Source organism: Catharus ustulatus, chromosome 9 (assembly GCF_009819885.2).
Source record: "Catharus ustulatus isolate bCatUst1 chromosome 9, bCatUst1.pri.v2, whole genome shotgun sequence".
Lineage (NCBI taxonomy): Eukaryota > Metazoa > Chordata > Aves > Passeriformes > Turdidae > Catharus > Catharus ustulatus.
In genome coordinates this window covers 24,218,908-24,244,479 of record NC_046229.1, presented here as the reverse complement: position 1 = coordinate 24,244,479, position 25,572 = coordinate 24,218,908, and the positions used below count along the sequence as shown (strand labels likewise).

The 25,572-nt window shown below is 40.6% G+C and overlaps 1 protein-coding gene across 2 annotated transcripts in view; it reads left to right on the top strand.

Annotated features, from left to right (window-relative positions):
• The first annotated feature begins 5,761 nt into the window (after positions 1-5,761).
• CRB1 (crumbs cell polarity complex component 1) overlaps positions 5,762-25,572 on the top strand; it is a 95,956-nt gene continuing 76,145 nt past the window's right edge. The window contains exon 1 of one of the 2 annotated variants that reach the window (XM_033067161.2): positions 5,762-6,449. In XM_033067161.2, the coding sequence (XP_032923052.1) occupies positions 6,374-6,449 (76 nt within the window). In that variant the 5' untranslated portion in view covers positions 5,762-6,373. The remainder of the gene's footprint in view (positions 6,450-25,572) is intronic. The other variant, XM_033067160.2, reaches the window with a different exon arrangement.

Below are 25,572 nucleotides of genomic sequence, written 5' to 3'. Positions count from 1 at the left end.
TAATCAAAATCAGCACAAGTTTGGAAGCCAGAATCTTTCATTTTACCTTGTGAACAATGTAATTCAAACTGACAAACTTTCAGGATTTGGTTCAGTACAAAACTGCAGCCTTTGAGAAAGGCATTGGCATTAAGATGAATGCTGTCTTACCCAATCTTAGCAGAAACTTGAAATCCCTTTGGGGCACCTGCCCCTCTTATTGTTCCCATACTATTATCTAATACTTTAACACAGAGGCCAAGATTTCCAAGAGGAATTTAGTGCTTGCCATGATCCACACCAAGACACTTCAGAGATGCCTACAGGGAAATTTTGCTTTGTGCTTTCTGGAAGTCACATCCTTCAACTGAAAACCTGCAAATCCAGGAGATCCAACTCGTCAGATGCTTTTCAAAACCATGTCACACTCAATATACAATGACTGAACACAGAAGAGGGGGAAAAAGATATTAGATATTAGAGATCATGAAAAATTAAGAAATTTCTGTATTTGACTGCTACAAAAGTTGTTTTTGAGTGTTCTGGTGTTTTGCATTGCAAATTAAACTACCTCAAAAAGATTAATCACTGCAAATACAGTGAAGAAAACCAGGGAAGTAATTAGTTTTGTGTCCCTCAGCCCAGTGCTTAGCCTGTAAAATCAAGTGTGTTGCCACCTTTCGCTATTTGCAAACACCAAAATTCAACCAGCAGTTTTAGAAGCATCTCCTCCTTCCCAGCCTCTCTGCTTGACATCATCCTGCCCTGTCCCTAGGACAGCTGCACTGTTTACCAGAAGTAAAATGTTTACATGCAAAGTGTGTGTTAAAATCAAGAATATTTGGTTACTAATCTTGCCTTCCTGAGTCTTGTTCTTTCTCCTCCCCTACCCTGCCTGCTGGAATTGTTTGGTCTGAATTCCTTCTAAAACCACTTTGATCAGATGAAATCATGCTACAAACCTATGTAAATCTTTTCCAAATACCTTTGAAACTGTGGCTGAACTATACAACTATGTCCCCTGTAACAGATAGGATTTTCAATTTAATTCCAATACTTTAATGTTTAGGTCTTTCTGGTTTGTAGTACAAGTTACCTCTCTCTGAAGGAAATTTAAAAAGAAAATTAGAAGATTATTTTTAAGACTGTAAACACATCTAATCTGCTGAAGTGAAAAGCATAGAGGGAAAAAATAAATGTACAACCCATTTAGAACTTAATATATCAGTGCTTTTGTAAAAACACAATTTGCCTCATTTTCTCAAGCACTCCTGTAACCTTGGCCCTCACATGAAGCTTATTGGTACAGACAGAAACTTCCTGATTAGATGGTTCATTAGCAGCAAGGTACAGAATACTAATTGCCAATTTTCATCTGCATTGACAAGGCCTGACCTAGCATTCATCTGATTGAAATTGCTTCCCTGGTGATGCCTCTTGCTTCCCTGCTTCCTGATTCCCAGCCACACACAATACGATAAAAACATGTTATTTCACAAAAATTCATCAAAGATAAGTGAATCTCACACTTTATTGACTTCTGCAGGTCCCAGGGGAATCCTGTACTACCTTGCACAGCCACTCTGTTTTGCCTACCTATGTGTAGAATACTCAGGAGAGACTTCATATGAAAATCAAAACAGCTTTCATTGCTCCCACTATTTCTATCACATCCAAAATTACATCTGTCTGAGAAAATCAGCTTGACACTCTTGTAATCTTTGGTTAAATTTGCATTTTAAGTTGGCTCCTCAGTAGGGAAGTGGCTACCATGGGAATCAAAAAAGCAGTCATAATTTCAAAAAATGTTTTACATTTAAGAAAGCAATATGACTTGGCAGGTCTTGCAAAATAATTTTACATTTTCAGATAAAGCCCTTCAGTTTCATAAAAACACTAGCAATCTGAAAACAGGCAGAACTGGCTTTACTCTGGCTGAGAAAGACATAAAAGGAGCAAAGCAAGAGTTCAAAGTCCCAGATATTTGTACACCCTAATAAAAATGAAAAGAAAGCTCAAAAGAAGTAACTTGTTAGTTATAGACTAACAAGTTAATTATAATCATCAAATATTTGTCTCTGGAAAAGTATGGGCCAAAGGAGATTCCAGTTCTCTCTTGCCCAGTTCTTTTGTGGGTGGTTAACTTTGCAAGTGTTGCAGGAAATCAATGCAATCAGAGTTGTTCTTGTTGCAAGGAGCCTAATTAAAATGCAAATAGATCTATAGTGGTTTTGTTAATGAGGTAAACAACTTCCTCTTACAATACAACTCTATCTATGAGACCTTTCAGCCATCCCTTATTCACACTGGTTTATCCATTGCCTTGGTTTGTCTGCTCGTAATTACCCAAAGAGCAAGTAGCTGAAGAAAAAAAATAATCAGTTGTTCAATGTAGAGGTACATAAAGTACCATAAACAGGAAGAGAGATGATCTGGATGACTTGGTCAGGTCATTGTTCTAGGAAGCTCCATGATTCTCAGTTTTCAATAAATACTTCAGAATCTGTTTTAATGCCAAAACCAGGATGTCATGCTTCAATGCTCCATAGTTTTTTATAAAAGAAGTTCTCCCATTGGTGAACTGGGAACAACAGTGAAATTTAGAATCCCGGTTTCATCCCTGATGAAATTCAGCAAGAAGTTTAGAGAAATATGTATGCAAGAAGCACCATTGAATATGAGTAAGAAAATGAAAGACCCTAGGGGAGAAAAGGGACTATTTTATAAATAGAGGCTTTCTGCATTAGGTATGCAGAACTAGGACTGAGCTAATATGGGCTAGTGCTTGTGTAGGAAATCTAATGCTCTAGGAAATCTCTATATTCAGAGAATCAGGAATATATGGTGGGAAGGGACCACCTGCCCAAAGCATATCTAGTCTAGCAGGTCACAAAGGGCCACTGTCCAGCTGAGTTCTGCATATCCAAAACCTTGCTAGGGCAAACATTATCTTCAGCTCAGTCACTCTTCCACTCTCCCATGAAATCACCCACCTTTTCCTGACTATTACCAGTACCTTACTTGCCAGTGAACAAAGGGATTTTTAATAAAAGCTTCAGTTTAGTCAGCATCAGGCATTTTGTAATCTCGTATCTTCCACTTGCAAGATGATTTTACACTTTACATGAATTACTGAATTATTCTAATTTCTGTTCATTTTGTAGTTTACACTAAAATTAACAAAACATTGGAAAAGAAACATCAATTCCTTAGGAAAATCACCTGTAAACATATTTGAACTAAAAGGCACAGGATGGTGTCAATAAAAATTGCACTTTAAGTTGGAGCAACATTGAACAATCAGAAAGCATGCCTAGCAGTGAGAAGCAGAAGACACACAATTAATTAGTACTGCTGTCATCTGAAAATTGAAAACACTGTTTATATCAGGAAGCAAAAGATGTTAGATAATGAAATTAGTTGGACAGTTTCATAAAATGTCTTAGAAGAGATGACACTGATTAGTGTAGTCTGATACCACGCCACTCTGTCATTATTGCACGGAAGCAATCAGAACAGAAAAGGCAGCACGTGAGTGAAAGCAAATGACAACACAAACCCCTTTTCCCTGAAAAACTGGCATAGCCTCTGACTTTTGTGATTGCAGAATCTCATCACAGCTAAGCTGTACTGGGAAAGCATGGAAATTACATTTAGATGTTATGTTTTTCACTGTGTACAAATTATATGCCTGCAGAAATTCAAACCTCCTCCTCTAGGCGACTTCAAGGAATCAGGGCAATGATAAGTTCATTTAGTTTATTCCCCGTGAAATTCTGGGATATGAATAGCTCACAAAGAAGAAGAAACATTTGAAAAAAGGCATTGGGAAATGCAGAGTTAAGTTTCAAAAAAGTTGAAAAAAGCAGCTCTTTTGGTTATTCTGAAAATGATCGCATTTTAATAACTTTCAAAAGACCTAGGAGGTGTTCACATACTTTCTGGATGTTTTGTAATTACCACAGAGTTGCAGCAGAGTAATTCCAATGTCAACATATGTGTTAGCACAATACATTTAAGTTCTCAGATTGATGGCATATCCTCATGCCCAAGAACTGCTGAATTTCCTTAGAGTATAGATTTTACAGGTACGTGTGCATTTTTCAGAAAAATAATCAGATTTAATAGATGTGACCATTTTCTTGAAGTGTCTGCCATATATTCCTCAGAATTGAAAGCTTTGTATTTGCTTAAATTTGGGATCTATCTTTCTGAATACTCACCGGATTTCTTTTTCAAATTGACTAGAACATTAATCCAGAAAACGTTGTTGTTCTAAGTAAGTTATATAGTGACAAATTTAAATAAAAATGCACTTAAAGCAAGCAATCAGCACTGAGCTAAACTGCATAATTTAGCCTGACAAAAGAATTCCCTGATGACAGTGGTATTTTCATGCTCACGTTGTAATGATTATATATCTTACTGCATAATTTCAAGCAGAAATGAAGTGGACAGATGGCAAGGAGAAGAAAACATCCAAACAATTACAAATGTAAATATAAAAGAAAGGGGATTACAAAAAGTGAAAGAGCTGAAAACTACAATTAGCCATTTAATTATATTGATAGTTATCTAAGTACTTTCCACTAGGAGCCCTATTCATCATAATGTTCATAGCCCGTGACATTTGGTCAGGAAATCCAGCCTGGGTTGTCATCACAGAGATCAGAGCTGGTGAGTGGAGTAGGGAGGTTCAGGGGAGTGGAAGGATGGAGGTTTCCTGGGAGGCAGATGATAGGGCACTGCTGGTGCCCGGAGAAGGGAGAGAGGGTCTGCAAAGATGTGCCACAAGGTCAGGAGTGGGTGAGTGCAGCTACACATAAATGAGATGGGAAAGAAGGAGGAGCTTTGCTGCAGAAGGAATTTTAAAATCAATCAGTTCAATGAGCTTAATGAGTGATGTGAAAATACCTACCTATTTTAAACACCTTTAGTGAATTCATGTCAACATCAACAGTCTGCTCCCTAGTCATCTGAGGCCTTCAGCTCATACTTGATTTTCAGCTTGTACTTTGTTCAGGTAAGTGTACATGTAAAATTAAACACATTATCAAAGGCTTCCTGAACTAGGATTAACATTCTGCTGAAGTGAGGAGGAAAAACACAATACCGAATTTATTGAGTGGTACCTGTTTGACAGTAACATAAAGTAGCAATGACCAAGCAGATTTTTCAGGCTGTTCCTGGGCTTGGGAATGCCTGGATTCTCACTGAGGCAAGGACAATGAGTGCCAAGAGCCAAAGACCAGCAGGACTGGTAGAGGTGAAGGTGGTGGAAAGACGACATGCACTGCCAAACAGGCAGCTCGCCTCTGTCCTGGCCTCAGAGCCAGAATGGTGCTGTGGCACAGCATCCCCACAGTGGATGCACAGACTGGGTTTGGGAGGTGCCACAGGGCCAGAGTTTGTACTGGATCATGGTGTGAATACTGCTCCTGGGGCTGCTGCTGTCTGCCCTCACTTCCTCTTCTGCTAGAGCAGGACAAGGATCTTATCTGTGAACAAAGTTGTGATCCCCAGTGAGGCACTGCCCCCAGACAGCGCTGGGCATGAACAGCACAATGCCTGTGCCACGCAGGGGTGAGAAGCCACCCTGGCAGCTCCCTGAGTACAGGCACGACAAAGGCACTTAATACCAGCTATTTCATACCAGCCCTGGCTAAAACCAAATGGAGTCTGTGCCCTATCACCATCCCTTTCTCTTAGCGACCCTGCTGTGACACCTGGCTCTGAAAGTCACTGCTTCCTCCATGAGCAGTTCCAGATTATAGCCCAGCCTGATGAAGCTCAGAGGTGCTGTGCCAGCTCCTAGGAGTGTGCTTTTCAGTCACTGCAGTGTAAACAACACCAACAACACAAAAAATTAAATACCGATTAAGAGAGCGGGCTAACATCTCACTAACTAAAAAGACTGAGAATGTGGATGTTTCATCTTTTCACTTCGTGTGCTACCGGTGCAATATAAGAGAAAATTCCGAAAGGAAGGAGAAGGGGAGTGTTTGCAGCGTGGTTAGGAGTGCCGTGGAGCTCTGGGGGCAGGCAAGGAGCGCTCAGGTCTGGCGCTCCGGGCGGTGCCGCGGCTCGCTGCGGGGACAGCCGGGCAGAGCGGAGCGCACCATTCCCCAGCCGGGAGACTCCAGTCCAGCTCCACACAAATCTGCGCCAGGTTTGAAAAATCACTCGGACCTGCCGAAGTAAAACCTTAACAAGCACAAGTGCCTTGAGAATCAGTGTCTGCAGAGAGCAGCCTGACGCGGGGCGCGGGCAGAGATGGCTCGCAGGGGGCTGGGTGCCCCGGGTGTGCCCTTAGCTTCAGACACGAGGAGAAAGCAGTGAGCATCAGCACCAGCCCTTGGACAACAGGCAACTCGGCGGAGGATGTCCTATCAGGATGAATATGGCTCATTCAAGAATTAACTCTCTACTCATCTTCTACCTCAATTTTTTGCTGCTCATCCATTTAAAAAGTAAGATTTGCACTTTTTCTTATTGTTCTGACATGTCCTCTGGGGAGATGGTTAGACATTCACTTCTAGCAGAAAGCTTGTGTTGTCAGAAGGCTTTAAAAATTTGATGGAGATGCCAAAAAAATTTGGTCCATGAAACTAAGTTGTATGAACTCATTTCTTGATAGCTTTCCTGATTTCCATGCTTCGACATTTTTGGTTTTTTTGTTGTTTTGTTTTTTTTTTTCAAATAAGGAATGAAGGCATTTTGTTGCTTCACATATTCAAGGTACAGTAATTATTTTGCTAAAACTGTACCTATACTTTAAAGTCTGCGTTTTGATACCACTCATTCAGTAAATCTAAACCTTTCTGATTGAAATCTAGACTAATTTATCCTCTGCTTAAACTGTTCATGTTATGTTTTTTAGTAGTATTGTTGTATTATATGCACTTTTAAAACTACAGCCTCTAGAGAAAGCAGTTGTGAAACAACTGTGATGTATTTGGCACAGTAAAATATGTCCATTATGAGGGAGCATGAAAGTCCAACTACTTTTATAGAGGAAAAATGTTCTCAACAAACTTCCACGTAAACAGAAATGTGCAAAATAGTGGAAGTCACAATGGGTTTCCTTGATATTTTGTGTCAGATGGCTGAGAGTAAATACAAGCCAAGGAGGCTAAATGGCCTCAGCTGGTGAGGCTGCTGTGTGTGTATGAAAAGCAGCAGCTCTTGAACATGTTTAAAATGAAGATCTGCAGGATGTGTGCCTGAGGAGGCTGCTTGATTTGTGTCTGTTGGATGTGAATAGCAATAACACAAAGCTTTGAGCAGCTGCCATTAAACAAGAAGGCTTGGCATTAGCGTACAGTGTTTTGTAATCTGGGTCACCTTCTGTTGCTGCATCACTCAAATTGTTACTTGGACAGTTTACAGCCCAACATAAATTAAAGACTAAAAAGCAAACAGATGCAGTTGAATCAACCAGCACTGAAAAAAAAAAAAAAAAATCCCACACTTGAAAATATAAGAAAAATACAGAATCCCATAGAAACATAATTTTATGCTAGTAATTTTCTCTTTGGGGATGTACTGATGTGAATCAGGGAAGCCAAGACTGCGCCTCAAACTTTCACAAAGCAATTTGCAAAGCCTGCATCCTTTAGGATGAACAACCAGAAAGTCTCTAAGACAGAGTCTGCTATCTAAGTAAAGGAAAGTACTAGTAGTAGTATTAGCTAAGACAATTTCATTTATCCATGAGGCAGGCAAATCAGAACAAAATAGAAAAGCTTTGGGAATGTGAATTAAAAGTTAAGTTCTTATAAATTAAGAAGGTCACTTTAAAAACATGATGCACAAAGAAAACATTGCTAGAATGAAAACAAGAAAAAAGCCCCCAGGAATCAGTTTAAAGAAAGAAGATAAATACAAGTTTTGGCTTTCACCTCGGGTAAGCTTTGCTCATTGCAGGATGCCAAAGGCAAGGAAAGTAATTGTAAGTCATTTTATGCCTTTTCCTTAGCACGTTTAACTGGGGTGACATCTTGATGTGGCACGGGTTTTCTCTGGGTTATGGCCATGTGGCCAATATCAAGCAAGGGGCTTTTCAGTCCTGAGGAACTTTCTCAGGTAGAAGTGTGGCTGTTGCCACAGTGTGATACAAACTGGTATACCAGGATGGAACAGCTGCATCAGGAGCCACAGTCAGGCTCAGGACCATACTCTGTCTGTCAGCACTGTGTATTTAATGATCTCGATAGGTATTTTATCTTTAGAAAGTTTGTACCCTTTTGAAACTGCTAACAGTTATTATGTTTCATAAAAATATAAATGTGAACAGATAAGGCAGAAACAGAAGCAGAAGAATTAACTGCAATTACTTCCCTACTTAAAAATTAAAGCTGAGAAAGACCAAGACACAAAAGCTGAAGATAAAATGGAACAAAAGTGAGTGATGATATTTATAGACTTTTTAGCAGCCATTATATTTTTAAAATCAATTTACTGGATTTGTCTTCCCCCAAAGGATTCTAATCTTAGGTCCTGCTTAAAGGTAGAATGTTCCTCATAACTATTTATTCTAAACAATTTGGAAAATAAATAGTATTTAGAAGCCATGAACTCTGTATGCAAGTATTCAATACAAGTTGGGTTTATATGGCATTTGGTAAACATCATTTGTTTCTACAAACCATGCTAAATTAACTATTCATAGAAAATTAATCTGGGGGCACCCAGAAATTCCCAGCTCTGTGTGAGGAGGGATCATGAATCATTATGTATAACAGGAAGCATGTCCCAAATCCAGAACAACACTGATAACTCACTGCTGTTGTACAACTACCTAACAGGAATTACAAGCATGAAATTCTGGGCAGAGAGTTGCTTATGAAATAGAGGAAGAGAAATTCTGATAAATACATGTATATTTACACATCAGTTTTGGAAGTGATTCTGTCTGAAGTTCAAAATCTTTTGATTCAACATTCAAGTACTGATTTTTTAAACAGGTTTTACAATGGATTGCCTACCACTACTGCAGAATTGTCTTCCTTTTGGGAAAAATACAGAAAAATAATATTTCAATATCAAAACTATTGCCCATATTAGCGGTGGATGCCCCATCTCTGAAAGTGTTCAAGGCCTGGTCTAGTGGAAGTTGTCTTTACCCACAGCAGGGGTGTTTAAACTAGATGATCTTTAAGGTCCTTTCCAACCCAAACCATTCTGTGATTCTATTTTTCTCCATTTCAGTGACCTTTCAGCAGAGCTAGTAAAACGTACTATTTACTTCAAAATGCATTTTTCATAAACTGTTCAAATCTATCTAAGTTAAGAATAGAAATTCATTGGGGAATGCTGATAATGTGAGCAAAATATCTGAGCTTTACTTGCAGCCTTTTTCCACCCCTCTGAGATACTGGCACTATGCAATTTTTCCCCGTGGACAAGAACTCTTCATTTCGCACAACTATTCCCATTACTCACGAAACTTCTAATTACTGCTTAATTACTGTGCTTGGAATAAAGCTCTGCTTATAAAGAGATTTGTGGTTTTGCTCACACAGTTCATCCCTCATGCGCACTCGGATGATGTGAGGAGCTTTCCAGCAAAGTCTTGTTAGTGTGGTCTGATGAATTCACAGCCCATTTGGCTGCTCCTCATTAGCCCTCCGTGGAGCTGAGCCTGTCAGAGCTGCACTCTGAGCACAGGCACCAGCAGCCCTGCAGCCCTGCCTCCCTCCTGGCTGTCACACACTGCATCTGGAGCACAGCAAAAATGAAACTTCCTTCAGATGTCTGCCATCATCTCCAGTAGGCTAAAAGCAACAGCTTCATGACCCACATGTAACGGTACTGGGTTGGGTTTGTTTTTTTTTCTTTTCATGTATATATTTTATTATGGATAACATCTCCATCTCTGGAATGAAATTAAATCTTAAGAATGAGAACTAGTAGCCCTGTAACTTTAAAAAAAAGCGGCAACTTCTGCAAGATAAATGTGTAAAAGTGATGCTAAGAACATCCCAGCCACAACTGTACTTAAGCCACTCAGTTCAAATTCTTACAAGGCATCCTTAGGGTGCTACACATACCATTCCAAGAGCAGGTTGCAGACCCCCTGTCTGCTGTGTGCTCTGTAACTTGGGAACTGTCACCACTGAGAACCTCTGGAGATTAAACATTTCCCCACATCCCATGTTGTCATTCAGAAATTACAGTGGAAGCTATCAGCTTCTTCAAACACTCCCCCCTCCAGTGACAGTGATTCTGGCAATACAAGGCAAGCCATTGCATGATGTATTCACAGTCATGGGACAAAAAGGGAATTCTGCAGCAAGGACATGGATCAATCTCTGTAAGCAGGTTGTTTGTGACTAATGACCTATTAGCAAAGAGTCTAGAAGGTAGGAAAGGAGGTTGTGCAAAATGGTGTTTTATCATTCCTGCTTTACCAGCAGCAGAGACCTCACACAGATCTTGAAACACTGATGTATGTGATCCTGTATCTGTGATAATGTACTGGAGAAACTGATGCTGGAAAGTTAAAGCATTTCATACAAGCAGAGGATATAAATGTAATGTTTTAATATATACATAAACCTTTCAAAGGTGTCCCCACAAAATTTACATATCTATCTATCTATCTATCTGTCTAATCTCTCCATAGTTTTTTCTCCCTGTGTTACTTTGATAAACCTAAAGCACCTAGGGAGTTTATTCCTTGTGCAAATCTCTACACCTTTTCCTCTCTGTTAGAAGAAACTCAGAAAAAGAACCAACCAAGCTCAGAAAAAGAACCAACCAACTATTTAGAGTGCTCAAATTTTGATGGCGAAATTGGGCCCTTCCCCACTGAAAAGTTACAAGGAAAGGCAAATAATATTTTGCTGTTGTGTGTTGACAGTAAAATGACTTGTAAGGCACAAGAGAGCAATCAAGCCACTGTTCAGTACTGGCTGTGTCCAGTTTTGAGTGCTGCTGTGAGCAAGAGAGAGGCAATTAGGAAAATGCTGGAAAGGGACAGCAAAAATAGAAAGACATTTAGAAAGATGTGCCCTCTGAGAAAGGGTCATAGGAAAAGAAGCCTGAGGGAAGACATGATTACAGTCTTACCTCCATGAAAGAGAATGGCAATCAGGGATGGTGATGAGATCAGTTGCTCCCTGTCACCTTTAGAAGGGCAGGCTCTGGAAAATAATAGATTCCATGTACATCAAGGAAGATTTGTGTGAACTTTCTCAACTGAAGGATAATTAAGACGCTATATCAGAACTTTTTAATGAATGGGTTAGATAAATATCTGCCAGAGATTGTCTAGACTGCTATCTCACAGCTGGTGTTACACAGACCAGTCAGCACCACCTTGGGGGATCTGTGAAGGTCTCAGGGGACAGAGCCCCAGAGAGGCACAGGTGGGGACTTGCCCATGAGCTGTGGTGGCACTGAGGCTCCAGGACAGCTCAGGCATGGCTCTGGGGCAGGGTGAGCAGATGGCTCCCTTCCCTTCTGCACAACTAGGGATTATGTGCCGTGCTAAACAAAGGCAGCCCTGAACCCAGCCCCTGTGTTGCAGCAAAAACAGAATTGTTGCCTAAATTTCAATGAGAAAATAGATAACTCTCATTCTTTGAGAAATCAAGAACTCCTATTTTTTCGTACCTTTGACTTAAAATGAGCACTTTGGCTACTGAAGGTGCTGATTACAATGAGAAGAGAAAGTACCCCCAAGCTAGAGATCATGTATTTTGATTCCCTGCTTTTGGAGTGAAGTCACTTATATTTTTACTTGCATTTTGAGTATACTTGATATGTTGATGTATGATGCAAGAAAATTTAATTAATGAACGGATTATCAATATTAAAATTTTCATGGTCAGAAACCTGAAAAGGAATGGAAAAACATGGATTGCCTGCTGCACCTGCCAGTTTCTCATTTAATATAAAAAAGCAATGCAAGACTGGAACTTACTGCACAAAAACAAATAGCAGTATATTCCTAGGAAACTGTTCTAACTGGCAATTCTGGATACAGTGCAACAAATTAACATTGGAGTAGGAGTTCTGCTTCATCTAAGAGAAGTTTAACATTTTATTTTGGTGGCAGCAAAAATCACTTATTTATGAAATATCAAGGTTTAAATATATATATCCAGCCAGCTACAAAGCAATAAATAAATATGTCTTAGTCCGTTTTACTTAACTCTCTCTAATAAGTAAGAGAAATAGCAACCTAAGTGCCTTTGATTTGCCTACAGGGGTTTTCAGACAAAGACCTCCCAGGGATACTTCTACTTTTGGGTTTGTTTTTATAATTCACATCCCAGCATTAAGAAAATTTTTTAGACAATGCCTCAATCTCTAGGCAACCTTGAGTATTCCCTTTGCTGTTTGTGGCAGCCCAAGAATGGAAAAAAGGTCCTGATATTTACATTTTCCAAAGGAGTCTTTAAAATAATTGACTCATCTGGAGCAAGAACATAAGTCATACATATTGTTTTCCAGATTATACCACAGATTAATTTGTTGGATTTAGGGACTGACATGCTTTGTCAGTTCTCACTGTACTTCTTTGTTTCCTCGTGCCATAAGGTATGAAAGCCCTCTCACACCAGCAAACAGCAAAAACTCCAACACCCACATGAACCCTTTCCCAACGAGATTCTTATGTTTACTTTATATTGATTATATCCTACTCACCCATAAAATGGGTCAAGAGGAAGCTGCTTCTGTCTTTTGACAAAGACTGCAGCTGACAGGGCCTCTGGGCGGGCACCACGCAGCTGCCACTGCAGCTCTGCAGGGCTCCCCCAGGCCCAGCAAAACGTCCCTCTCCAGGCATCAACAAAACAAGGCTGCTGCAACTTCAGGGTTAGGGCAGCTTCTGCCTGCCTGCAATCTTATCAGCGGGGACAGAAATCAGAATATTTCAAGGGCTAAATATTTCTGTGGGTTGAAAAGGGGCACGGTCTGCTAACCCATTACAGTGTCCCCTCTCCAGCAGCTAAGGATCAGGGCACTTGCCTGGTGCATCCTTCTGTGCTGGGAAATGCTGTGCCTGAGTAATTGTGGCCTGAGTGGATGCTGGCAGGCAAGGGGAGAAGCTCCTTGCTTCTTACTGCTCTTGCTTGCCTGCCCAAGGCTGAGCATCCTGGCAGCCTAGTCCCTTAAACTTTTCCTTGAATAATGAGACAGACAAAGCATCTTTAACTGCATTAGTCAGGGGCTTTGCAGACAGGACACATTCCTTCAAAGTGCATCTCAATCACAGTGATTGAGATGAAGGCTGTGAGTAAACAAACAAAACTTTGTACCCCTCCCTTAGAGCTCAGCCATGGACACAACGGCCTGACAGTTGCTTCGCTGAGGTTTCTGAGAGGTACAACTATGTTCCTATACCATGGTGCTACCAAAGTCTGACTGTCCTCTGAAATAAAGGCCAGACATGCTCTAACTCACATCCAGGCTGCCAGGGGGGCTACAGGCAGCATAAGAGGCAGTGTACACTGGCCACACTTTTCCCTTGGCAGTTCCAGTCTCCCTTGCTGGGGTTTCCAACAGGATGATACAGAACACTTCAGTAGCTCTTTCTTCCACAAGGAGGGCCCTAGCTCTGAATTTCACTGTGACACATTTCTTTCCTTCTTTGAATGTGAGCTAGAGGACTTTGAAAACAACATGATTTGACAGCAAGCCAAAGCAAGGACTCAGAATGATAGACAGTCATCAGTCTGCAAGGACCCAAGCAACTGCAATTTAAGTAACCTGTACTGACAGGTTACTCACAGCAGGGAACCCAAAACTCTCACTGTAATAATGCAGCCTTGAAAAGACATCTGTATACAGCAGTAGCTTCAGAGGTGTTTAGCTAAGCTTTGTGGCAATTTGTAGGTGCTTCCAAAGCAGCTGTGATATCACTCCCAGTATAGCAAACTATTCATGGGTGTGAACACAGTGAGTGTCTGCACAGCTGAAAGAAGAGATCAGGCTCTGTAATCTGCAGTGAAGAGCCTGCAGTATAACTCACCACCCCCCCAACAGCTGGAAAGGGAGCCCCTGAGAGTGTGTCTGAATAAATACTCATCACCTTTCTGCTCCCTGGGCATCAGCCACCTCTGTTGCAGGAAGGGTGCAGCTGTGCTGGCTGTAACAAAGGCAAAAACACTAGAGAGGTCTACATGGTGTAAAGAAATCCTTACTGTGCCTGCTCTTCTCCAACAGCCCCTTAACTTCCTTTGATAACCTCATAAATAAGATGCAGAGAGATGGCACCAGTCTTGTGAAAAAAGCAGAGGCTGCTTCACAAAACAAATGTGCGATGCCAGTGAAGAGAAGCCAGGGAATGACACTGATGTATCAGATTGCATCACAGCTATTAAATGGGATGAATATATGCAAGGCCCTTGCAAGCTCTTCTTTTCTCTGTTCAATCTTAAAATAATTCTGAAAGCCAGCCTCCACCTACCACAAAATTTGATTCATACCACAACATTTAGGAAAATATGAAAAAAGTGTTTGTGGAATGATAATCCAAACTTTTTGATTCCTGTCTTTATATATATTGGGAGCAGAATGCAAATAGGTGCCTCTGCAGTGCAACTGCAAAAAGCAAATATCTGGCCATCGTTTTGTAGGACTCACCAATTTGGTTTTTCTAACTAAACCCATCCCTTGTCTCTCATTAAATACAGCTGACATTTGTAATTCCAGTTGTAATACTAATGGTACTGAACATTTTGCAAGCCTCAATCCATGTAAAAATGCTCTCAGTTTGATATAACAAGAACTATCTGTTCTGTTTTCTCATGAGTATGTCTTAAATGTCTGATTCAATTTAGTCTAACATCTTCCATTTTGGAGTTCGTGAAAAAGTGCAAGAAGATTAAAGCTACTAAAATCAATTGTCATTTTCACATTCAAAATGCTATTTCCAAAGAATATTGTGTTTCCTAAAAAACAAGTGGGCAACTTGGGATCGCTGCCATTTTCCACAGTAGTGAAGTGACAAGAATGAGAGGTGCTCGGAGCCAAACTTTAATGGAATTAAACAGGAGAAGGAAGAATTGACACTGAACACCTTTGAAGGATCTGGCTATAAAAATCTTTCCAGCAGACTGACCTAATGATCTGACAAGTGATAGAAAGGAATAAAAAAGGGAGAAATGTAGTTGTCTACACAGCAGAACAAAATCAGATCTATTTTTACAGTGCTTCTATTACAGCCTTAAAGCCATAAACGCTCCATTCTTCATTTTGTTTGGGGAATTGCTCACAGATTCATGCAGGTACTTTGTGTTCCCAGAAATCTCTGTCAGTGTTCTCACTGCCCAGGGACCAAGGAAAATACCCTACAGTGGTCCTCTTCTATCTCCAGCCAACACCTCTTTGCTGCAGTCACACAGGCATATGTTTCCCATAATTCTGCTATTCCACAAGGAAATGAGCAGAGTTGATTTCAGTATTATTTTTTCTGGTTTAACTTCCTAAGTCCATTCATTTTGGTGAAGATGCTGTGTTATGTCCAGTGAGGGCCAGCATGGCATTATTTTTGAAACCAGGAAGTCAGGGGTTGTAATCAAGAGTGGTTTCTTTTCAAGGAGATGGAAAATTGTGACTTTTGAGATACTTGAGATTTTTAAATTGATTCTTTGATTGGCTGGCAACAATTACTTTGCTTGTTATAGTCCAACTCTTAAACTAAACTTAGAGGGAACTGCATTTTTCTGAGATTTTTGTGCAAGAGATAAGCAAATCTGTTTGCATCTTGCAAAATTTCTTCTTTGAGCTAACACAAAAACATGTTCTAGAGGACACTCACACAACAGCTGCCAATGCTATTTAATTGTGCTTCAGTTTCAGACATACTATGTCAACATTTCTACAGACAGGGCATCCCTTTCCTTACTTTTATTGGCATAACTGCAAACACCCAGGGAGCTGAGAGATGGATCTTCCTGTCTTTTAAACCTGCATGTCTTTTATGCAAGGGCTCTGAATCAGCCTGAGGAATTCTGGGTTCTCATGGGTGAACGCTTCTTTTCTGCAATCCCTGGTGAGCAACCAATGCTTTCATTAACCACAGGCATGTGGTTACACATGCTTACAGTAAACTTGGCTTTCCAAAAATAAGAAATTTGTACTAAATCATTACAGAAAGTTCCGAGAAGTAGTCACATTATAGGCAGTGGGTGCTGAGCTTTCTGCTCTAGTTGATGCAATGCCTTGGACTAGATGATCACCAATAGTCCTTTCCAACACTTTCTGTTCCATGTCAACCACTTGGGTTTTAGCTGAGCCCATTACTACAATGCTGGTAAAGCAGTCACATCAGGGAGTGTGTCAGAAGTGCTGCCTCACCAATTCTGACACATTTTTTAACCATTCAGTAATAAAAGGTCTTTAGAATTAGTTGGAAGTTGGTCAGTGACAGGAAAAATTGTGAAGTGGAAAGTATGAGGGAAGAGACCACAATGCATATTTCAGACTCCTTTTGAAAACAAACAAACCAGATTCATTAAAAAAAAAAAAAAAAAAAAAAAAAAAAAAAAAACCAAAGAAAAAGTCTCCACTGTGTTACCACTGCAGTGCAGACTTGGTTACTATCTCTTCAGGATCCCTTGCAAAGTAGTAGGAATGTGGCCCTGAATAAGACCCCATGCTCAAAAATGCATCCAGATATCAAGGATGAGAAAATCTTAACACAGGGGAAACTCCTATGTGCACAACAGAGCTTGAATTCTATAATGAGTGCTCAGCTACCAGAGGGACATCTGTAAAACTTGTCACTTGCCTTTAAAAAAAGGTCTAGTGTTTTTAAAATCTTGACCTCGATGAGAGGTCCAGTGATTCAGCCTTTCAAACTGCAGTCATGCCCTATTCCAGCTATTATATGCCTCATTTCTGTTAATCTTCTCTAATTAGTTCTGCTTCTCAAGTGAAGTCTTAGAATCTAACATTTTCCTGTGCTAATACCAAGGGCTCTTTTTTCATGTTCAAGGTCAGTCCAGCATTTCACCTTGCAAAACGCATTTGTCCTCCCTGCACTTAACACTTGTACATTGAGATTGAGTCTAGACATTTGTTTAGACTCTCTCAAAGACATTTACTACTTTAAAGTTATTCTTAAAGGTGTGGTCATGCCCATCAGCGTCATACAAGTGTGGAAGAGCAGACGTTTTTAGATTCTTTCCCTTGCAAATACACAGAGAAAATTTCTGCCATGAAAATAATTTCAGCTTTTTCCTTGTGAGGTATTTTTCATGTTTTACAACACACAAGCAGATTGGGCCTCAGAGCCTGCAAGGAGGCACATGACAGTTTTATAGGTGAGAATACTGAGCTGAGAAGGGCAAGGTGAATACCTTGCTTGCAGTGAGAGAGCTGTGAACACAATCCAAGTGAACTCCCTGTTCAAGTCACTAAATTTAGATCCCTTCATATGTTACACACACATTAATATTGATATTGTTGTGCCTGAGAGATCTGTATTATGGCAAGCATTTCTTTTTTTTTAAAATGGCATTATTGTTTACTCACTCTTTATAACAAATGGAGGCACTTTTTGTATGTGCAATTTCCATTGCTGACTGTAAGAATTTACATGTCACTTCTTTCATCTGATCACTTTTAGCTGCCTCTTTTGCACGGACCAGGTCACTCACCATCCCACAACCCTTCCTTTGTGAGGATTGGAGAGATCCAGCTAGAGGCACATGATGGCTGAGGTGTGAACACTAATGGGAGGAGGCATCTGAGCCCCAGGCAAGAAACGCACTCTTCTCCAGCTGATGCTCAATCCAAAATGGCAGACTATTTTCAGGTTAAAAAACCTTAACAGGGCAAGGGGGAAAAGTCAGCCTTCAGTGATATATAACCTAGGCTACAATCAGTTTAAGCAGCTTCCTTTGAGCATTGCTGCTGCTGCAGCTGGGAATAAAATTTGCAGTTCATCTAAACAGGTCACCCAGGCTTGATGCTTTTCTACTTAATGCTGTCATGAATTGCAAATAAGCATAACCCAGCAATCGGATAATGGTGGAAAAGCAAACATTTTTATGGTTCAGTTATTTCATATGCAACAAGTAAGAAAACCTGTTAACAATTCAACCTACCTCCTTAAAATAAATTATAATACATATGTAAATGCAATATATGGAAAATAATTAGCCTTTTCAATTTTGAATAGTTTACACTCAATTCTCGTATCTGAAAATATAATCCCTGAAGTATTTGGTGGATTTTATGGAACTATTTATGATTCAATTTTTTTCCAGTGGGATTTGTAATATTATTTAGAAATCATTGACAATAGGGTGTCTGTTTTTCCAGAACTGGGATATATTGACAAATGTCCATTTAAACCCTCTTGTATCCTATTATTCTGATGTTCAGAAAGAGGACAGAAATACTAGAAAAGCCCTTCATTCTCCCCATCTCTAAGGTTGAGGAGGAAGGAGCAGCACATGCACAAAGACCAAATTCACAGATTTTCTGCAAGACCAATGCCTAGTTTTTAAAACTGAAAACTGTTCTAAAGGTTAGCACCTCACTCTGCACAAGCCTTTAGTAGAGCTGTAGTACAGGACTTTGGTACCAGAATTTAGCCTTAGATGAGCTGCACTTCTGTACTTTGCTCATCTTTGTGACAATGTGTCACCTTTCCAAGCATATTTAAAAAAAATACAACGTGGAGGCAAATTGTGCCTTAACTCTGAACTGATTTCAGTGCATCTTTCAGTGCTGACTATCCACAGGCAGAGGTCTTGTCTCATGACACCTAATAAAGTGTCTGACAATCATATCAAGTGGGAAAACCCTTCAGCTTCTCTCAGTGGGCAATGCAATGTCTTTCCTCCCTGAGGGACACAGCTTAGAAAGAGAAAAAAGTACTAGGGAGCATCGCCTAGGAGATGGTGTGGGACAAGATTAATGGACAAAAGACATCCTCACAAACTACTTTTCTAAGTTCTACTTTACCTCCAAGTTGTCATCCAGACATGTTCCTAGTGCAGTAACTTAATTACCTCCACTTTATTCTCTCTTGTTCAGTGCATGGTGACAATGGTTTTATCATGAAAATATTTTCTCTAGAGAGCACTCTGAGTACTGACAGCTCTTTTCTCTTTCCCTCCTTCACACTGTCACCCTTCTATATTTGCCTTGACACTGTCTTCACATTGTCTTGACATTGTTCTGACAGTTAAGAAAACTCAATCACTGCAGCAAACAGCCATGGCAATGCGGAGAAGAAAAACGAAAAGTGTTATGAAAATAGTTGAGGGACTGTGATGATTTACAGGCTAGTGAAAACAAGATTTTGCTTTTTCTAGACCACATTCCTAGTGAGTTTTTAATAAAAAGCTGATTTAAGAAAGTCTTCAGCCAGGGCTGGCAAAAGTTATCTCAAAGGCAATTGGCAGGTATGGGTTCTGTCCTGAAATTCAGATGTTCCTAGATAACAATCCGTCTTACTGCCATTAGTTCAGGTACATCACAGGAGATACTTCAGCCCATCTCCTGGGGAATTACTGTGAAATGCTGTCTTGGAACTCTCCAGCTACACTATCTCCTAAGTATCCCAAACTGGAATCCCTTTTGGGGAGCAACCAGAAGAGAAAAAAGACCACAGGGAAAAAAAAAGAAATCAGGTTTACTAGAGCTTTAGTTCCCTTTGCTAATAATAAAATAGAATTTTGTTTTGTTGGCTCACAAATTAGAATGGGGGGGTGCCTAGAGAGAAAGCATCACAATCAGTCTGACAAATGTCAGATATTGTGATAATAGGAAAAAAAAAACTAGCACACGTGGGGTAAGTTTAGTATTTCTACTTGAATTAAACTTCTGAGAAACTCCTTACCTTAGGTACAGCATGGACATGCTAAAGTGCTGTATTTGACAAGTGAGGCTTCGTGATTCAGTAATTTGACAAAATTACTGTTGATTTGAGTAGGAATTCTGATCATCAGGAACCACGTGGGGAGGGTTGATGGGTTTTATTTTGTGGCTTGTTCATTTGATTGTTTTAGAAAAGAAATCCCTGCATATATAGTTTTGATACTAGATCAAATTCTTAGTAGTTACAAGAACACCTAGGTAATAAAAAAAATTACTTAAAAAAACTATTTTATACTATCTTGGCATGCATATAATCCACATCTTACCTGAAAAGTGCAGTTAAAGTTCATCCCTTCCAAAGCAGAAGCTCATCAACACTTCCCTGTATGGCATCCATGGTGTTCCCTGGAGGTCACACAAGCACTGCTTCTCCAGGATAGCATCTTTTCCCCTCTTCATTACCACAGATTGCTGTCTTCTCCCTAAATATATTTGGGAGGGAAGCCACCTGAAGCTTGTTCCCTCTGCCTGAGAGCCCCTGGGAACAGCAGGGCTGGTGGCCAGGCACTGCCCCTCTCCTAACAGAGACTCTTCTCCAACACCTCCCGAAGTCCAGGGCCATCCTGGCATCCAACAGCCAAATGAGGAGGCACAGGTGTGGGCTCCAGGGCTCCAGGAGACCTTTGCCTAATCCCCCTCCAGGTGCCTGAGCCAGGAGAAGCAGGAGCCTGGAGGTGCTAATTTGTAGCCTGCTGATAGACCTGCCCCTTCCCCTGCATATGCACCCCAACAGGAATGTGACCCACCTGCCTGGGGAGAGAAACCCTCTGCTTTCTGAGAGGTAACCCATGAATGCAATTCAGTAAATCCTGAATATATCTCTGCCACACATCTCCAAGATTGCAGTGAGAAGAAAATGATAGTCAAAGCCTTTTATGAGACCAGAACTTACAAAAAATAAACCTCTCTCCATCAATTAATACAATTTTTTGATGACAAGGATGAATCAATACACGCTAAGAGTAAAGTGAACATGCACACATGCAGATTGATGCTCACCTGGTTAATTTTCATGGCTAATTTCATGTGTTAAATCATGACCGTAGCACAGGTAAGACAAAACAGAACAGAGGCAAAATTAGCCTAAAGAGTCAAGGCAGAAACAATATGCTTCTATTTATCCAGAGAGAAAATTAAGCTTCAAATGCTTCTACCTAAATTCACTTGATGAAGCATGGTCTTGATACAATTAAGAAAATGACACAAAAGAAAGGTCTCCAAATAAGTGCAGACATTTCTGAACCACGGAATACAGCATTTATTCTAAATGCTACATTGCATTGTTATACTCTAACTGCTAGCTGAATGACAAACATTTTGGTGCTTTCTTCCTACACTTTTATGTCTACGAGCTCCCTTTATTATTAATGGCATAATATTTGCTACAGTAGGCTATTATGGTCAAATCAATACCAAAGTACCTTGAAAAGACACCAGAGCTGAACCCCTAATTAAGTACAATATTTTGTTCCTTTTAAATGAGACCAGTAACAGTGCCTTGTTCTGTTCAAGGTATCTATAATTAATAACCCAAATGATCAAAGGAAATGTGATCCTAAGAGGAAATGGCTTTTGAGGATCCCTAGATACTCAGTACTGAGAACTACTTCTCAATCTGTTCTGCAGCCTCTCAGCACACTATGATGTGTGACGCCCTTTGGGATCATAAAACAAGCCCCATCATATATCTCTCTGAAAAAAAATACTCCCAGCAAGATAGTCACTAGGTATTTATCAATTATTCATTATTGCCATGAAATCTTTGCTAATTTTTTTTCTGGCCAGACCCTTACTGTCACACAGATCTCCTTTATTTATATACCACAATTTAACATGAAGCAGGGTATGATGCTGCCCTATAATGTATAATGCTCTGTACTAGAGGTACAGGTCTAGACTGGTACTGTGACAAAGGCCCCTTCCCCCAAAACAGAATATTCCTTTTAGTTTTTTCGTCATTGCACAAAAGTTTCTTGAGACAGAGTAAGCACATGGATGTCACACCATGGAGGCTTTAGTTCACTGCTCCTGCTTGCAGATCTTTTATTTTTCACTCCACAGCCACTGCACCACGAACACCCAGTGCTCTCCCTGTGTCTTTAGAGCAGATTTGTGTGAAACAAAACCCCCCTGTCACGGCAACAGGATGGCTAAATCTGATATGCAGGGGAATAGCAGGCCAGAGAAGCATCACTGTCCTCTGGATCATCCTGAGGAGTGTGAACACTTCAGCAGAGCCCAGAGGCATCTGTGGTACCCTGTGGAGCTGGTGCCATGGATGACATTGTGTCCTGGGACTACTATGTGAAGTTGGTGAGGACAACTTGTGCAGCTCAGAATCACATCACAATGGTGTGTTATGCCCTTGGCTCTGAGGGGAAGCTGCCCTCAGCACAGGGGCTCAGCAGGACAGCTGAGGAAATTCAGGTTGTGCCAGTTCCCCATGACACTCCAGCCTGTCCCAAAACACAGGAGTTGTGACTTTCCCCGAGCAGTCTTGAAATCCCAGTTGGTAATTAGTTCATGCAGAGCTAATTGTAGGTGATTTCCATTGAAAATAATTTAGCATGTAACAGAAAGGACTGGAATGTGAACTCTTCTACAAAGTTCACGCTGGAAAAACATGGCCTTGCTTTCTCTGTTCTTACTGCCCATTGTAGCCAAACTGCAGCTTTCTTCTGAGTCCTGTGACATTTAAAGCACAGTGCACTGCCTTTCCAGCTACATAATGCTGATCTGTCACAAGGCTGATTACTTTTTTTAAGTCTGGAGAGAGAAGCAGCATCATGACTTTGATATGCTGCAGTTTGATGTCATCAGGAACATCTAGTCCTCAGCTGTGTTACTGAGAACCTACTGCAGGCCATCTCAACATCTGCACACATCAGAACATGGCTTTACACCCAGAGACTTCGAAAGAATTGCCCCATATTACAGGCTGCTATGACTCATTTCTAACAATCAGAGCTTTAAGCTTATCCAGTTATGACTCACAGAAAGAAATCCTACCTGGGTCAGTATTGCAGACATTTGAGGCTACATTTTAAAATCAAAGCACCTTTATGTGGCACTGTATTATCAGAATCACTGCTTCATGCTCTTTTCATATTAAAAAAAAATGGAAAGAAGTAATGAATGGAGGTACCATAAATAAAGGAGAGTGAAGAGGATATCTTGTAATGCCTTACAAATGCAAGCAACACATGGACCCAGAATTTGGACATGAAATCAATTTTGTACTCAGTTTTTAGCCCCTCTGCTGGAAGGATTCTTAGCAGCATTTGGCAGCATTTCTGCGTGCCTTTTGTCTCCTGTGTTAGTGGTTGAGCACAGTGGGAGCCTGACTGCTTGCATGTTCTCACCTAAACCAAGCCTCAGTGCTGCAAGTCAGCAGTAGCTGGTCTGCTTGAGGGCAGCACCCCCGGCTTAGCCAAGCTCTCAGCTCCTTCCTGAGGCTGAATTCAGTAGCAGACAGCAGCTCAGTGGCAGCTGGAGGCCTCTCTCACAAAAATGCCTTAATCTCTTTCCGGACTCCGGAGAAGCTGTGAGACCTTGTGCCTCTCAAGGTGAGATTTGGCCTCTTCAAGAGACAAACTTGTCCTTTGCTCCATATTTTCCACTCTTTGGGATTCACACAGAAGCAGGAGCAACTGGATTTTACCCAAACTCACAAACTGACAGTTTTTTGCTGTGTTACTCCCTCTGTATTCCTGAACCTCCCCCCACCCCACCCCAATGCAGAGCTCTGGCACCATTTCCCTTGTTATTTTGCCAGGCATCCACTTCCCAGGTGTACACTTTGTCCTTCCTTCCTGGCACAGCTGCAAATACTGCTGGAATCTTCCCAAATGTAAGCACTGCTTTCATCTTTCCTCTTCCCCAGCACCACCTGCACCCCTCAGTGTGTTCTGATAGCAGGTTTACAAACAGCAGATTGAGCTCTATTAATTTTACAAGACTCGATGTAGATTCTTGTGGCTTTAGGAACCAAGGCATCTCTCACAAAGGCACCACAAATCCTCCCATCCAAACAAGTTCATCTAGGCATGCCAAGAAACCTCACCAAAAGCAATCCAGAATAACATTTTAAAGTGTAAGACAATTTACACTCCCAACTAAACCATTGAGGTTTTCTCTATTTCTGGCAAAACCTTCCATCTCACAGGAGAAATCTTTACACATATGGCTCTGTATCCTGAGTTACATGCTGAGGATGTCCCCAGCTTTCATGAAGCCTTAAGAGAAGTTCAGGCAGGAAAGGTATTGGTTGAATCCTTGGTACAAAGACATTTAACTCACAAAATCGCCTATAAGCAATCAAGCTTATTACCTAAATAAAATTGCTTCAGATTTTGAGCAAAATAAATTTTCTACATTCTTTACCTCTGAAGAGCTGATAGAAAGGCAAGTTTGAAGCTGGCCCACAGGTTCCCACTGCCATGTGCTGCAGTTGCTGCTCACCTGTCTATTTATCTCCTACCTCCCTGTGTGGAGCAGCCCTGTTCTGTACTAGTAAGGATAAATTCAGCTGTGTGACTGATCTCAACTGAAAAAAAAAAAATTCAGCACCATGAGAGGGACAAGGAATACCTTATTATACTTGTGTTGCTTCTCTTCTGCAGATTTAGAAGATAAAAATGTGGACAAATATAATGAAACTCTTAAAGGGGAGAGCTACATTCAGGGATAGTGTGTAGCAAGGGTTGCACAGCAGAAATCAATTCAGTTTCTACATCTGTGTCCACATCACTTACTGCAATGGATATCAGCTGCCTCCTGGCCTGATCAGCCACTATTTCACATCTTAGACAAACAAAAATATCTGTGCACAGTAAAAGCAGGATGATCACTCTACACTACCACTTTAAACTGCAGTGCTATTGTGCTAAATGTAAAGAAACAGAGCATAAGAATCTTTCATTCTCATTAGAAACCAGTCTATTTGTATTGCTGGTAGCCCTGTGCCTTGATGTCCAATTGAACCAAAAATCCTCCAAATTCAATGCATAGGAGCCCTGTTGGGCTCCTGGGCCTGATTCTCCTCCTGTTCCCAGCACAAACACTAGGGTATGATGCCAAATAAGGCGAAAGCCAAAAATTATTTACATTTAGAAGTAAAGAAGGCATATATCTCATTTTTGTTTGTTTATTTGGCACAGCTGGTACCGTTGCTGTGGCACTCAGTGCAGTCTGTAAGGGCTGCTGCAGTGCTCATGGGGTAAGGGAGTCTGGGGTAGCATAAATGTTAAAAGACAGTGAAGGACCATGACAGCCAGACAGACAGTAACTGCCTTTATTCTCAGGGATCAGCAGCAAGTAAGTGTGAACACAAAAGTTTAGGGAAGAGTGAAATGCAGACATTGGTTTAATAACCAGTTCTGTAATTTCTATCACCAGTAGCTTTAATTTGAAAGTGTTGCCTAAACAACATTTTAAAATTTTAATGCTATTCTATTGTTACTCTTACACTAATGTACCATACTTTTTCTTCAGAAAATAAGTTAATTTACTTTCCTTGATTTTGCTGATACAAATGTACCTGAAACCAAATTTGGATTTTTTGATAGCAATGGAATATTTGAGTAACCACCCTTTTTCTTTCCTGCCTGTGTGTGGTGCTGGTTACTATGGTAATAAACGTGACTCAAGATTTAAAGCCTGAAAGTGGTTTCTATAACAACATGCTAGGATGTTTTGGACACACAATTGAAGTTAAAGATTCAGGATTAACTCTTTATGACC